Here is a 16,803-nt window from a genome sequence, read left to right on the forward strand (position 1 = left end):
TGAAAAGGGAATGAAAGTAGAAATAAGATAGCAGACGAACACCTTAAAATCTGCTATTAAGGCGTTCCTGAGGTGTTCGAAATGACGACACTATGGACCTCAACAACGTTAACTTTTTTCCAATTCAGTGGGATGTGACTGTGACAAACCAAAGCTTTTTGATGTTTGAACTTTGAACATCTGTTCTACTTTCATTTACAGCCTAAACCTAGCTACTATATATAACTGCACATATTATCATATACAGAGCAATCTGTAACCCCAAGGATATTATATTGAGTTCAATGGAATGAGTGATAGAGTTTGTTTGCTTTATGGTAGGAGCCTGTCGCCTGTCAAATGGGATTTGGACTGAAGAAAATTGTTTTCCTTCGCAAAATTATTCCTCCATCGGGAAGCTTTTTTTGCTGTGAAGAAATCTATCCCAAATAAATATTGGTTGTCTACGTAAGGGCAATATTTTTGCCATCGATGACGTTTACGCTTAATTGATAATGAATTTATATTTATTCAGTATTGTTAATTTAAATTTTATATTTATATAATTTTTAATATGAATTCAAACACACGCCATATTATGTAAAAAATATTTTTTTTAAAAAATAAGACAGACAATTATTTTAATTAAGGTGTGTATGAATTATAAATGGTAAAAAAAAATTGGACCTTTTATATTTTTTATATAAACAAAATTATAAATTGACACAATTATTTTTCATTGAATTCAATCTTTCTTATTATTTAATATAGTTATATTTACTAAAATTTGAACTCAAAATTATGAATTAAAAATTAATACAACTATCTAAAAATATTCTTGAAATTTTTTAACATGCAACTTGAATAAATAACCTTCTTGATCTCAACAAAAGCATTATTCCCTTATATTAAAATTACCAAACGCCTTGTTTGTGAACAAAGTTGAGACTCTCCAAATTATAATTTGAGGTGGGCAAACTACAATCCGTAGGTCAACGTGACAAACAACAGATATTCTATAGCTAAGGGGAAAAAAAGATATTGGAAGGAAATAAATAAGTGTGATGTAGTATATAGTAAGCAGCAGTTTTTAAAATATATAGAAACATGAAAATGGAGTTAAGAATTTATCCAGTGGCTGGCTGATAAAGAATAAAGGAAGCAGTGCATGATGCAATTAGACGTAGGGTATAGTGGGGGTTTATTGTTCCGTGACGGAGTAAGACGGAAAGTAAGGGTCCCCACAGGGCACATGGTAATGGCGTTGACGACGAAACGAGAAGGAACACGGGACGTTTATGACAAAGCCTGCAAAAACTTTCGCTAATTTGGCAAAGAGCCTCCCATTTCCGGCAATGCAGCTCCCCACCTTCTCTTTGTATTTCTCCTCTTTCCCCTTCGTTTCTCATTCATATTATCCCATTCCCATTCCAATTTTCCAATCACAAACCATAGCTATTGCAGATCATGGCTCGTGGAAAGATCCAGATCAAGAGGATTGAGAACACCACCAACCGCCAAGTCACTTACTCTAAACGACGCAACGGTCTCTTCAAAAAGGCCAACGAACTCACCGTTCTCTGCGATGCTAAGGTTTCCATTATCATGTTCTCCAGCACTGGCAAACTCCACGAATACATTAGCCCCTCCACCTCGTACGTTTTTCTGTTCATTTTTATTTTAATCTATTAATTGATTAATTCCTCGACTCAACACATTACATTCTATCTCTCTATTCTCAAACAAACCCTAGCTACTTACCTACCTATGTACTTGGCGAATCGTGTTCTCTTATATGTCTTTTTCTTTTTCAAGGACAAAGCAGTTCTTCGACCAGTACCAGATGACTCTAGGAATTGATCTCTGGAGTTCTCATTACGAGGTTCTCTGTCTCCCCTTTGCGTTTTCCTTTTGTTATATATATAGAGAAGCTTATTTTGGGGTTGGTTAATTTATTCGCCAGAGTATGCAAGAGAACTTGAAGAAACTGAAAGAGGTGAATAGGAATCTTCGCAAGGAGATTAGGTATTATTATTACACATCTCTTTGGTAATTTTTGTTCATCCTATATATGTGTATATATATATATCCTGCATGTATGTGCATATGTTTTTATGTATGTATGTATGGTGGATTGTTGTTCATGGATTAGGCAGAGGATGGGAGATTGTTTGAACGATGTGAACATGGAGGATCTGAGACTCCTTGAGGAGGAAATGGACAAGGCCGCCAAAGTTGTTCGTGAGCGTAAGGTTAGATTATGCCCTTGCTCAGTTATATACACTAGCTTCTTCTTTTTCTCTCACAAGTTAATTGATTTACATATGCATATTTCTTGAACTTGATAGTGTCGGATACACATACACATATACTTGAGGGTATAGATTTTAGAGTGCAAGCTTATTTAGCATCTGATTCCAGGGCACGGCACGGAGTTGAATTTTCATAAAATAGTTAAATAGATTAATTCTTGATTTTCCCATGTTTTCGGCCAACTTTTACTAAAATGAAGGATTGGAAACGTTAATCAACAACTTATTCATTCATCGAAATCACTGCAAATCGGTTAAACTGTACTTTTTTTATAAGACTTTTTTAATTGAATCACACAATTTAAAAGTTATTAAAAATAATTACAACATTCTAAACACAGTCTTGTTTAAAGAGAAATTATATTCTCATAATAATTATTAACAAGTTAAAAATGTAATAATAAATAATGTTATTTTTAAAAAGTCTTATATTAAGGATCATATAACTTTTAACCCTTGAAATAAAAAGTGTTTTAAAAAACATTTGACACAGAGCAGTACCACTACTAGCTACTACATTCCCATCTTTGCTTCGTTATGAGAAATCACGCTGTGGTAACCTATGAAGCCCTCTGCTATTGGAAAACAAGAGTAAATTTTTTAAAAATTGTATAATTTTGTTTTTTGTGTTTTATAACTTGTTCTTTAATTTTTGAAATCGGTCTAACAATTTTAATTGGTTTTTTTGTAGTTTAATTTGAGAGGATAGGGACAAAAAATTGTTTATGGCCGCGTGTGATGGTTAATTAGTTTGTCGACTAATTACTTTATTAGAGATATCAAAATTTTGCGGGTGTCACACAATCACACGGGTCCACGACAACATTGGACACTATAAATATTCTACAAAATTAACCTGTTTTCTGGGTATAGTTTCTTTCTACAGGTGAGTGTGGATCCTATAGAGATTTGTGATATCTTTTCCGGTTTTCGCTTCAGCGGAGCGAGAGCATTTCAGTATTTAATCTATTAATCTGGGCATATTGGCTTCTATGCTATAAATGGAATTTTGAATCTGCTTCACTGTACAAAAAATGCCATATATTCATATATAATTTAGTATTAAATTAGTCATCATAAATATTATAGGTTTATATTGATAAAATGATATATCATGCTAATAGATAGTTTTGTTAGCATACAAAATAATACATAATTTTTAATATTTTTAATATTTTTTAAATATTAGTATAATAAGTATATCATATATACCAATAGAAGTTAAACTAACAGTTTTATTTGTTAGAAAAATATTATATTAATAGAGACACGGACTTTACCTTAATTATACTCTTTCGGGTAGTAATATTTCCTTCGTTTTCTGTAAAAAGAGTAAAAGAAACAATCTTATCGTTCATACTTTTTGTCAAATAATAAATGACAATTTTTTTTTATAATGCCAACGTGAGTACATTAATATATATGTCTTAGGCCCTAGACTTATTTAGCATTTGTCAAGTAAAAAACACAATGAAAGTATAGTTATTCTTCTTTCTTCCAACACAACTTGTCTCTCTTTTTCTTCAAAACACTTAGGGTATGTTTGATTTTTGGTTTTAAAACAGTTTTCTGTTCTTAAAAATTAATTCTAATACAAATTTCTTATTCTGTCTCCTTTGGAACACATAATCCAGAAGTTCTTCAAACTATATGACATTATTGTTTACGGAGAACATATCTGGCGTTTTAATTTTTAAGTTAATTGTATATAAACAGTTGCATCTAGTAATACAATTTACTGGTTGTGAAAAGCTTAACTATCACACCTAACAACTCATTTATGATCCTGTTTGAAGATTTCGAACTCACTATACCGTACCATTCTAACAATTTCCTTATGACAATTGTTGACAGTACAAGGTGATAACAAATCAGATTGACACCCAAAGGAAGAAGGTAAAAGTGGCGAACTTATTCCGTCAATAATATTTTCTTCTTTGTGGTTGGTTCAATTCATTTGATTGTTGAAATTCCTGTATTTTTTCGTAGTTTAATAACGAGAGAGAAGTGCACAACAGACTTCTGCGTGACTTGGTATGTGTTTTATTCAGCATAAGTTTCTGTTTATTTTAACATATTAATGCTTCGTGGCTCACACGTTCTAAAATGGCAATTGTTTCATTGATTAAAAAGGATGCAAGAGCGGAAGATCCACGCTATGGATTGATAGACAATGGAGGGGAGTATGAGTCTGTGATGGGATTCTCAAATTTAGGTCCACGCATGTTTGCATTGAGCCTACAGCCAACCCATCCTAATGCCCATTGCGGAGCAGGCTCTGATCTTACAACTTACCCCTTACTTTTCTAGTACGCAAGCCCTCTCAGAAATATACATTCACTTAATTTCCAATAAAAATGACTAGCTATATATTACGTTCTGTTTAAAGTATATTCGGTCTCAACGCCTGTGAGAATTAAATTCCAACTGATGAACTGTTATGTGTATCTTGTTTAGCCTAATCATACCGGAAATATGACGTCATGTTTCCTTTTATCAGTGGGAATGTTCAGTGTGACGAATGTTTTATAATTTATAATTTTTTTATACTTTTTTCTTATTAAAATTATTAATATATTCTTTTTAATATACTGAAATTCTAAAGTTGTTAAAATTGACTATTCATATACATGTGATTTTAATCATTTTTTTTCACTTTAAATTTTTAATTATTAAAATTAAGTTTTTCACTTCAAGTATGATTGATTGAGGTATTTTTTATAAAAAATATTTTGTAAACATTTTTTAAACCCTTTATATTTATGTATTCTGTTTGATCATAAATTTGGATTTTAACAGTATAATTCTGTGATATGTTTAAAGAGAAGTAAAAAAATTATTTATTTTTATTGAATGTGAATTTTTTTGTTAAGTGGATAGAGACAATTTTAAATGTGGAAATGGTGAAAATTTTCAATATACAAACTTTATATTTTTTAAAAATCTACCAAACTAAAAGACAATGCTTTTACAAGTTAAATAAATAAATAAAATATCACTTTCGTGTTCCATACTTTCCATTCAATTTAATTGGTATAATTGTAACATTTAATTCTTCTTATGTCTAATCATAATATTCTAAGTTTCTACTATATTCATTTCTCTTTCGTATTAATTGTGTATTTACTTTTCAAAGTCTACCCAAATCAAATTCAAGCATGTTTGTCTTTCATTCGTGTACTGTCATTTTCAAATTTATATTTCTTTTAATATTGCGCGAAGTATTTATTCACTTAAAAAAGTAATTGTATTAAATAAATATTTTTTCAATATGTGCTCAAAGACACGTGTGAAAATTTTTTTTAAATATAATATAATATATACATTCAATTATTATTTAAAATATGTATTGATTTTTAATAAATCTGAAATAATAAATATTTTATTTTTTAATAGAATTTCCTATTTTAACTTTTTAATATGTGCTTTATGTACATGTTAAAAAACTAATAGTTAATTTAATTAATTACAAATGCATGAAATTCTTGATCACATAAAAGAAATAAAAATGATAGGGAAACAGAATAATATGTTTAAACTTACTAGTCGTTATATTAATGGTATGGAATTTAGATTAAGTAGGAGATATGGAATATTTTAGTGATTAATAGAGAAAGGGTGATAACGAAGAAAAATTGAAACAAAATTAATTAGATCGAAGTTATGCTTAGACTTATATTATATTGATAGATGTTTTTTTTATAAGATTTAATTAAATATATTTGTAATTTTTATAAATATGACTAAATTTTATTTTAATAGTTCATGTATGTTAATTTGAATTCTGGTAAATTTTATTTTTTTTGGTTATATTTTATTATAATATGATTAGAGCACTTCCTCTTACGTTTAATTGACCAAATGCCACAGACAATTTTTTAATAATTTAAATCAACAAAAACATCAACTTTTTATTCATTAACAATAAATATTTATAAAATTAATTTAAATACACTATCATTTAATAATGAATTATTATATCAGACAAAATATATTATTTGTGAAATATTTAATATAAAAATTATAATTCTAATTGATTGACACTATACAAATTTCTATACTAATATATGAATACTCTATAACTAATTTTTGTATTCTTCATTCACAGTACGGTTCACATTTTGGCATACTCTATTCATGCTAAAACGAGTGGGTTTACTTCATTAAAAATAGATGATTTATTGTTTTCAATTAAATTATCAATGATTAATAATTTAATAAAAAATACATTTTTTGATAAAAAAAAAATAAATACATTTATAACAAATATCGAAGTTGGTTACAATTAATTATTATTTATGTACTTTTTTCTTTAAAATGCAGCTCTCCCATCTTACAGAAATTACATTCATTGAACATCTCGGTAAAATTAAATATTTTAAAACCCTCTTTTAAAACATTTAAAACATAAATGCTTTTGAATATACTAAAAAACACATTTTTAACAAAATTAATTTTTTGAATATTAATTTTTTAAAATTAATTTATAAAAAAAATCCATTAATTGAAAGATATTATAAAGAATACAATTAAAAGCAGCATAAACTAGCAATGCGCTGTAAGGGTTTAACTTGAATAGGTCAATTCAGATGCTTACAGATATTTAAAATTTTCCATGTATTTAAAAAAGGTAAGAAAAGTGTTTTTTTTCTTAAAAAAAAATTAAAGATATAACCAATAAGTTATTTGAGCACATTTGTCACGCTTGTTTTTTAAAAAATTAAATATATTTTTAAGAAATAAATAAATAAATAAATAATTTTTTTGTGAAAGTAAAATAATTTGTATTTGTACTATTAATAATAAATATTTCATTATATTAAAACAACTAAATTAAAAAGATAAGTTTATATAACTAAAAAATCACTAAAACAAGTTATTGAAATTAAGATATATCATCTTTATTAGTAATTTATATTAAAAAATGTAAATTAATAAAATTCAAATCCGAAGGATTCTTATATTATATATAGTGTATAAATTTTTTTAAAATATTATTTAAAAGAAATAAAGACAAGTAAAATATAACTTAATACATAGATTCATATATATATATATATATATATTATGAAACTAAAAAAATTACAATAAATTAATGATTTATAACGATAAAGACGATGAGGTCATGAATGGACCACCGAAAGGTAGTACTGGAAGTGAAACGGGAGGCTGTTACAGTACTAGTTTATGAATTTAATAATTGATTAGTTTTTTTTTTTTAATCTCTTTATACATAAAACCATTCCATTAAGAAAGGAAAATCTTTCCACAGAAAAGGGAATAAAATCTGTCCACCTTGACCAACAATCATAATTAAAATCAGTATAAAAAAATAGTAACACAAATTTTTTTAGATATATTTTATTAACAGTTAAAATTTATTAAATATTATAAAATCACGTGAGATTTATTCACAATTTGTTTTTATAAATTATAATTAATAATAAAATATATTATGAGGGTGAAATAAAATAGTATAAGAAGTAAATTTTATTTATTTTTTACTTAAAAGAGGGGCTTAACGCGCTCTCCTAAGAGACCATATGCCAGTAGCATCAAAACAAAGAAAATGAAGTAGATTCTTTTACAAGTATAAGAATAAGTAAATTTGATAACACAAATAGAAATAAATATAGATATGGGATATCTAAAGAATTTACAAGAAATTTGGGAGGTAAATTTTACTCCCAGAAAATAAGATGAAAAGAAACCCCTTTTGGGCGTAACAAACGCCGCGGGACGGTTTTGGTTTCTTTGCGCCTAAAAAGGTTAAAACCCTTAAGTCGAAGGAAAAGCACTTAGCACAGTGACATTGACAATTTGACATAGGGGTTTTGGGTTTGGGAGGGAGACAAAGAGATAGTATTGATTGAGCAATGGGAGCTCTGGCTACACTCGCCCCTTGGACTCCCGAAGATGATCTTTTGCTCAAAAACGCCGTTGAGGTTCTCCTTTTCCCTTATTCCTCATTCATTTTCTTATTTATCTGCATTCTCTTTCTCTTTTGCTGCATTTTCCATAATCACTTTCTCTCGTTTCGATTCATACACTCTATTTTTCTTCTACCTTTTCCTGCCTTCAGTGGACACCTACTCACACCAGGAATTTCTCTGACTATTATTAATAATAATCATATATTACGAAACACGTAAATTTGGTGCCTACATTATTGCAACACGCATATCTTTGACATGTTTAAGTCTATAGTTGACTGTACACGTGTTTGTGTATCTGAGTATTTGGTTCAACTTATATTCGAGAAATGATAGTTCATTTCTGTTAAGAGAAGAGCGATTATTTCATGGAGAAAAGTCTGTTGCCAAACATATGATGAATACTGAATAATGAATAGATCTATATTGTTTTCGTCTGGTTTTCATTTTTGAGAAAATTCCAGGATTCGTGTCTAAGTTTTGTTAGTATTTAGTTTTTTATTTGCACTTTGCAGGCTGGTGCTTCCTTAGAGTCACTCGCGAAAGGAGCAGTGCAGTTTTCTCGAAGATATGGTATTAGAGAAATACAAGATCGATGGTATTCTCTCCTCTATGATCCTGTAATTTCTGCTGAGGCTTCTGCTTGCATGACGAACTTTGAGCTTTCTGCATCGCCTCTTCCGTCGAGGTTATTTAAGTTTGGACCTTTAAAAGAGAGTAAAGTTGTTTCTGTTAAGAGAAAATCTGGAAGTGTTCGCGCTTTGTATTATGCTATGCACAAAAGAATCCGCAATAGCTCATTAGGTTCCATGGATATAGGTTTTATAGTTGATCCGGAAAATGGCAATTATATAGTGAATGGAAGTGAGCCTCTATCTGAAAACTGCATGCCAGAAGGTGAAACTTTGAATCATTTTTCAAATCTGGATCCTGCTCGGTATGCTTTTTCTGAAAATATGATGGATGGTAATGTTGCTTCTAATGGAGTTACTGCTCATGCATATAGCACTGGAGTTGACAATCCAGTTGAAGAGAATTTCCCTGTTGAGCAAAATTGTATACTTAAGGAAGAACCTCAAATTCTTGGAGATAATATGTCTTTGAATGGAGTGGCTGAGGACTTGGGTGTTCCAAAAGATTTGGGTATAGATGAGTGGATTGGAGATGATAATTTAGAGAAAATGCCCTTGTCTGCATTGGATCATATCAACAATGACCCTGGAAATTTGTGTTCTGAGTTTGATGACAACAATGTATTTGATTCACCTGAGCTAGAGTGTGGAACATCGTTTAACTTATCTCCACTTCCTGAAATGCCAATCTGGAGAACAGATGACAGCATTCAAGAGTCTGATATTCCATGTGATGGTTTTAAAGACTCTATTCCTTGTGGGGAGGCCTATTTGGAAGAACTGTCCAATTCTCTCTTCAACTTCAGTAGTGAGGAAGAACTCTTTCTGATGGATGTTGATGGAAAAGATGGGATTGACAAGTCTTACTATGATGGTCTGAGTTCACTTCTACTAAATACTCCGAATGATGCTAATCAAGATCAGATACCTAAAACGGATGAAAGAGAATCTTTAATGGCCTCTCAGGCACATGCTACAGATCTGCCAGCTTCATGTCACGCAGAAGTAGATGACAACCCAGGGTCAGGCTCTAGTGGTGTTCAACTAGATCACAAATTAGAATTGCCCAAGCCATCTTCTGCCTTGGGGAAAGACCCTCAATTTCCCGAATATGTTAATGGAATTATTTACTGTACATTAAACACCGAGGACCCAGAAGTTCCATCCAATGATGATGTCTTCCTACCATTTGATGTGCCTCCTTCCATATTTCCCTCTTCATCTAATTCAACTTTTAAAGAATCCAGTAAACCAATTTCATCATCTGTTCAGGATTATGGATTTAATGACAACAGAGCCAGTGAAAGAGGTAAAATTTTGATGCATGTAGAAAAGAAAAACCTTGTAGAATCTCATGCATCCCCTCAAATGACGGGATCTGCTCACTTCTCAGGACCTGTTGCTGGTTCTAAGGTAAACTGTGATTTGCCTGCTAGTCATACATCACACACAGGGTCTAGGAGTGCAGTTACTGTTGTTGGTGGCTTGGGTGTAAATAATGCAGCAAACACAACCAATGCTCTTCTGCATTCAAATCAAAAAGAAGAAGCTACCAATGCTGACCTGGCAAAGCATCTAAACAATCGTGTGACAAATCCTTTCATTAAGAAAGCAGTTGTTGGTTCTAATGACTTCAGAGATCATCCCCAATCCAATGGTTCTGGCATGAAGAAGGACCAAGATTTAGCCTTACCACTTCAAGACCACCAGTTGCCACATGCTGAAGTGGGGTCCTTGGATGTTCTTGGGTCAGAGCTGGTGGTAAATCCCCAAACTTTAAATGAGGAACAACAATATATAGAGAGTGACGATGAAATTCCTTCTTATTCTGATGTAGAGGCAATGGTAAGGTGTATTGCATCAATATTTTGATTAACAGTTAACTTTACCTTTTTATAATATCTGTCACCATAATCTGCCTTAATCATTCTGCCTCCTACAGGTACTTGATATGGACTTAGATCCTGATGATCATCAAGATTTGTCTTATAATGAGGAAGGTATTACACTATTACATTGCCATGAATTTTAATTGCCATTACTTTGTGTTATTTGTTATCCTTTTTTTTTCTCTGGAGAATAGATACCAATACAAATAAATGACCCAACTAAAAAATAGTTCTATTTCTTACTTTTCTGATGTGGCCTCATGGTATCCAAGTGTGCTAGACATATTTTGGTTGTTTATAGCCTCTCAGTGCTCAGTTCTCTTCCTTGTGGTTGACCATATTTTTACATGTCTTCGCAAAGGGATGAATAAAGATAAAACGTGAGGCCTTTTTATGGGTCAATGGAGTTTTTTTAAGGTGTTTTTGCATTTGTAGAGGTAGCAATACTTTAATGCTTTTTCCAAGGATTTTCAGTTCATTGGTAAACCTCTAAAAGCTTTATTGCAGTGCAACTTATATGGTATTTATGGTATTGTCATGGTTAAAAGGTTCATATCTTTTGTGTTACAGTCCTTTTTTTGCATTGGAGTGGGATTTGAGCTGTGCACCAAACTTGTTATTGAATTTTATGTGTGATCATGGATTCTGCAAGTCATTTGCATAATATATGGAAACTACGGAATTTTACTGAATATATGCATGGTGTCTGCTTGCCTTTGTGTGTGTATGTTTTCCTTGATCGTTAGTCATTAAATATGCTTGTTGATCTCAATTGGGTATTGTTTTGTTTGGATTACTATCTTTACACTAAATACATCTAAGATTGATGATAGCATATTTATTTTTTATTGCTTCCACTTCCACCAACTACCTTCTTTTATTATAGTCTAACAATGTATACTCTGATTACTATTTAGTATCAAAATATCAACATGTGGAAAGTAAGCGAGCAATCATGAGGCTGGAACAGGGTGCCCATTCTTGTATTCAGAGAGCCATTAATTCACATGGAGCATTTGCCATTTTATATGGTCGCCACTCGAAGCATTATATTAGGAAACCCGAGGTATTTGAGCATGTAAACTGCTTACTTCATGTCATTTGAGAGATGTTTTTCACGATTCCTTTTGTAATAATCAAAGCATAACAAACTCATGTTTTTGTTTGTAATAACTACTGCAAAAAAGTACTCGCATTATATATTTTGTTATGTACACTTGTTCTATTCAGATTGTGTTCCTGACCTGAGGTAGGTGATCTAGTTGTAAGTTGTGGAGTGATTTGTGAAGAATGGCAAATAATCAAGGAAGTAGTAGTTGGATAGACTTGTTCAACAAATATAAGCACAAGTTTGCTTTGAAAAGTGCCCCCTGCTCTGGCATACTTCTTTTCTTATATTTGAAAGAGTGAAGGCTTTCTGTGATGTGCGACTGAAATTTAGTTGAGATCCATAGTGTAAATTAAATTTTAAGACATTAAATGATGCCTTGATGATGGCTTGATTCATCCTGTAGGTTTTACTTGGACGAGCGACAGAAGGTGTTCCTGTGGATATTGACTTGGGCAAAGGAGGGTATGGCAATGCAATATCTCGACGTCAGGTTAGTTATATTTGTCAACTTCAATGTCAATGTTCATGTTGTGGCAACCTTTTTGGTATGTTTTATAGATTTTGATAAAAGCATGCATAATCTACTCCACGTTTTCAAATTTGGATGACGCTGTTTACATCAGAAAATTAGTTCTACAGTATTACTATTAATAACCTCAGTATGCTATAATGAAATGCTTGACACGGTCATTCTCATTAGTCATTACTGCTTAAGATTGCATTCAACATACCTATAATAGTGTACGAAGGATCCATGTGTGCTTTAATGCATCAGGGTAAGTCATCTGACAATGGGGGCAATCTTTCATCTGGTTCATGTTAGTCATTCTACTTAAAATGTGATGTTAACATGCTGTAAATTTAAATAGTTGGAATGCAGGATTATTTTGTTCTTGTTCAGTTTGAGACATTATTTGTCGGGCATAGACAGTTGGGTGTTGTCTTCACTACAAATAAAAGTTGACTTCAATATACTAATTATGTTTTTTTCCTTGCTAACTTGTAGGCAATTATAAAGATGGATAAAGATGGATCATTCTACATCAAAAACTTTGGCAAGAGTTCAATCCTGGTAAATAGCAAAGAAGTTCACACTGGTCAATCTCAAAGATTGCATTCCAATTATCTGATTGAGGTATGTCATACATCTCCTGTCAAATTTGATTGGTTTGTACAGGCCTCAATGTGAATTATCTGATAGGAAATGATTTTCTTTCATTTTTTTTCGATAAAATCAAAGGAGACTACCTCTTCATTCATGCCTGCCTTGCACTACCTATCCTTCTTCTCTATCATATTCTCATTTTTTACCCTGCTGAATTCCCACCTCCCATTGTAGCACACAAATCAGTAATAGGGGTCTGTCATTATGCTTATTTGGAAAGTTTTTCAGTATGCATATATGTTCTTGCCCATGTGTTGTGCTATCCTTTCAACTTTATGCTTCTTAACAGTCTTTTCATGCCAAGTAGATAGGATATGTATGTGTCTTTATGACTTATAAGATATGAAGATGATGCTATGCTTAGCTTGTCATAACATTGATCCTTTGATTATGAATTTTATATGCCTAACGTTTGGTTTCTGCAATTGGCATTACATCACCTTTTTTGGTTTAAGCAGTTGGCAAATGTTTGGGTGTAGGGAATTTAATTTTGCACATGATGTGTGGCCAATAGTGTTTATATGCTTGCAGATGCTTTTTCCTATTTGTTAAGTTGGATTAAGTTCACAGCATCACAAATTTCTTTGTACTTCCTACTTCAATTTCACCATATAGCCATAGTAGGGATATAAAACACAGCTGGTGTTATAAGAATGACACATAACAGATTATATTATTTTAATTAACTAAATCTTCATTTTAATTCTTAGAATAATGAGCATCAGACACAGTTACCATTACTATTCTTTGCTGGCAACAAAGTTGTCGCCTTTTGGTGCTTTTTCAACCTTATCGCCTTCTCTCCAACACCATGATTTCTTCCACTTTTCTTGCATCCTATTCTTTTCTCCCAAATTTTAATATCGAAATTTCCAATTTTAGGTCTTTGTTTCTTGCTACCTAGTTGAGAAATACTACTTGCGAAAGATGACTTATAACTTTTTGTTCTTTAGATGTTATAATTAAAGAGTTATTTTGGCATTTTATGAGATAAAATGTGAGAGATTTGAATAAATTAACTACCGTGGAAAAGCTTGAGCTTAGAACTAGGGAATGTTGAATTTAAATGTTCAAGGCAAGATGACATGATTGGATGGAAAAAAGGTGATAAGGTTGGAGAAGTATGACTTTGTCGCAAAAAAAAAAAAAAAAAAAAAAAAAAAAAAAAAAAACTGACAATGATAGTTTTGGTGAGTGAGAATGAAGAAAAATGATAAGTAGCTGAAAAATTTTAAAAATTTAGAATTAAAATGTCTTACGAGTGACAATCTTATATATTGAAATATCTAACGGACGGCAATCTTAAAAATTAAAATAAATTAAATATATTTTATATCATATATGTTGTTATTTTTGTCACATAATTAATTATATATATCATTTAATATAATATATTAATATATTTTTTTTTTATAAGAACTAAAATATTTGATAGAAATGAAAGTTAAGGACTAGCATCACTTTTTTAAAATTTTAAAAACTAAAATTTCCACCCTTAATAACTCATGGACTGAAATGGTAAAATAGTAGTTAGTCTATTTCAATTTCATCTTTGCTTTTTATATTGTGGCAAGTCTATCTTAGTTTATAAAATAATTGAATTTATAAAGTAAAAATATAATTTGTTTCACTGCCCTTTTTTCACCTGTATTAATAGGAAATGCAAATTCTTTCACATATCTGAATAAAAAAAGTGGTTTATTTTGTAGGTGAGAAGCATGCCGTTGATATTTGAGATAAATCGAAGTCGAGTGAAGCAGTACCTGGAACATATTTCTGACAATTCACAGACCTTATAGTGTTGATTTGTAAATGAAAGCAAGAGGCTCCTAACACAGAAGGTGCTTATTTTTACTGCACTTTCTGATTTTGATTAAGTGGTGAGGAGTGACCTATTGTTCTATGTCATTGCTTTTATTACTGAACTCGTGTTTCCCCGGAATGGAGTTTTACACCTTTACACTTTTCTTCCTCAAGTTCCTTTTTCCACCAAAGTTGATAATTCCACCCAATAGAATATGCAAAATTTATCCAATCAGCTAAAGTATGCTTAGAAAGTAGCATAAAAATATGTAAACAAAAAAAATTTAATTATGTCTTTAGTCCTTACAAAAGAAGTACTCTTTATGATAAGTCTTTAAAAAAATTGTTTAGTCTTGACATTTAAAAAATGGTTAGAATTTAATTTGAATATTAAAAATTTAACTCATAATTGATATGTTATAATTGTTTTGAATATTTTATATTCAAAAATTAATATTTATAAAAAAATCTTAAAAAATATTCTTATTATTTTTAAAAATGATTAATTAATACAAAGATTCCCCATCTTCTTCAACCATTGAAGATCTTCTCAACACTCCAAATACCAAGAATCTCAAACATCATTTTCTTCTCCTTTGTAGACCCACCGTTTAGTGGCATTTTGTTTTTTTGTGGTGCTTATCTCGTCTTATTCATAGCTTCATCCTTTTTAATTTACTCTCAAAGAAAAAGAACTCTTAGTTCCTTTTTTTCTTTGGCGCACTCCTATTTTTTACATTGTTTTCCCGAACTTGAATGGCTCAAACCATGGATAGAGGGACTTGATTTACTTCTTTTTTTACTTGGCTGTTTTTTTTTCCTTCACAGTGAATTAAAAAAAATAAAAATAAAAGGAGAGCAAAGAAAATAAACCCATCGCTCACTTTCCTCGCCTCTTTCTCTCTGTACTTCATTCTCGGTTAGTTCCTTTCTCATCACTCTCAAATTCCCCAACCATAATTTCATCTTCATTCCATTCCTACCTTACCTATTGCAATTTGTCTTTATTGTGTTACACAACATATGCCCTATGTTTCTCGCTCAATTTGATTTCTTTTTTGCATTTGATCTAACTTTTGCAAATATGTTTGGTTTTGTAATTCCATCGACTTATTCTATAAGACTCAATTGTTCTTTGTTGTGTAATATTGATTGAAAAATTTGCACCCATTTCGATGATGTGTTATACTATTTCTCCTTTTGATAAATTCTTTTTTTAGTGTTTTCTTTCTCAGGCTTTTTTGAAGACTCACCTGCTTCTAAAGATGCACCTCGCAGCACCACTATTTCACAAGTTGAAGAAAGGGAAAGAGAAAAGAACTTAGGGAAAAAATAATATTGATTTTTTAGATATTTTTTTTGTATATATTATTTTTTATACAATAAAATATGAAAAATAATAATAATGTGACAGTGATGAATTAATTTTTTTAAATTCAGTTGATCACTTAATAGAGATATAGATTAAATATTAACATTTTTTAAATGTCAAAAATAAATCTTGGCAATTTTTTTAAAGATTTATTGTAAAGAGTGTTACTTTTATAAGGATTAAAAATATAATTAAGTATTGAGCAAAAAATATATATATCTAATTAAGTCAATAAAATAATCTTTTTCTGTTTTGAATTTCATTTGAGACTCCGGAGATTATATATATATTATAAGGAAAAGAATGACAATGGGGTGATGCATGACATGCTGTCAGCTTCTAAAAAGTTTTGTTTTATGTAAATAGTAATTATTAAATAATTTTAGTGTATAATTATCATGTGTTAGTTTAATTGCAAGGGTTTTAGAGGGTTCTTCACATTAGTGCATGATTTTATTTTAAGAGTAGTTACTCCTTAGATGTGAGGATACTGAAGCAAAAGAAAATGATTTCTGGCATATATATAATGTGATTGGATAACATATAAGCATGACCTTAACTTTTTATTGGTGAGTACAAATTTTCAAGAACTTTGTTTTAGAAAATT

General features: G+C 30.6%; 2 protein-coding genes across 2 annotated transcripts; both read left to right on the forward strand.

Moving 5' to 3' along the window:
- Window positions 1–1,446: 1,446 nt before the first annotated feature.
- LOC113865623 (floral homeotic protein DEFICIENS) lies at window positions 1,447–4,601 on the forward strand. The gene is made up of 7 exons (XM_027500312.1): window positions 1,447–1,634; window positions 1,795–1,861; window positions 1,943–2,004; window positions 2,132–2,231; window positions 4,146–4,187; window positions 4,281–4,325; window positions 4,425–4,601. The coding sequence occupies exons 1-7, from the start codon at window positions 1,447–1,449 to the stop codon at window positions 4,599–4,601; spliced, it is 681 nt and encodes a 226-aa protein (XP_027356113.1).
- Window positions 4,602–8,146: 3,545 nt separating this feature from the next.
- Window positions 8,147–14,848, forward strand: LOC113865691. The gene is made up of 8 exons (XM_027500410.1): window positions 8,147–8,236; window positions 8,740–10,102; window positions 10,154–10,701; window positions 10,799–10,856; window positions 11,663–11,811; window positions 12,260–12,346; window positions 12,863–12,991; window positions 14,731–14,848. Exons 1-8 carry the CDS (start codon window positions 8,168–8,170, stop codon window positions 14,818–14,820), a joined length of 2,493 nt encoding a protein of 830 aa, XP_027356211.1. The 5' UTR covers window positions 8,147–8,167; the 3' UTR covers window positions 14,821–14,848.
- The last annotated feature ends 1,955 nt before the right edge of the window (window positions 14,849–16,803 follow it).

The sequence above is a fragment of the Abrus precatorius genome, unplaced genomic scaffold, assembly GCF_003935025.1.
Source record: "Abrus precatorius isolate BTA unplaced genomic scaffold, Abrus_2018 Scaffold4, whole genome shotgun sequence".
Classification (NCBI taxonomy): Eukaryota; Viridiplantae; Streptophyta; class Magnoliopsida; order Fabales; family Fabaceae; genus Abrus; species Abrus precatorius.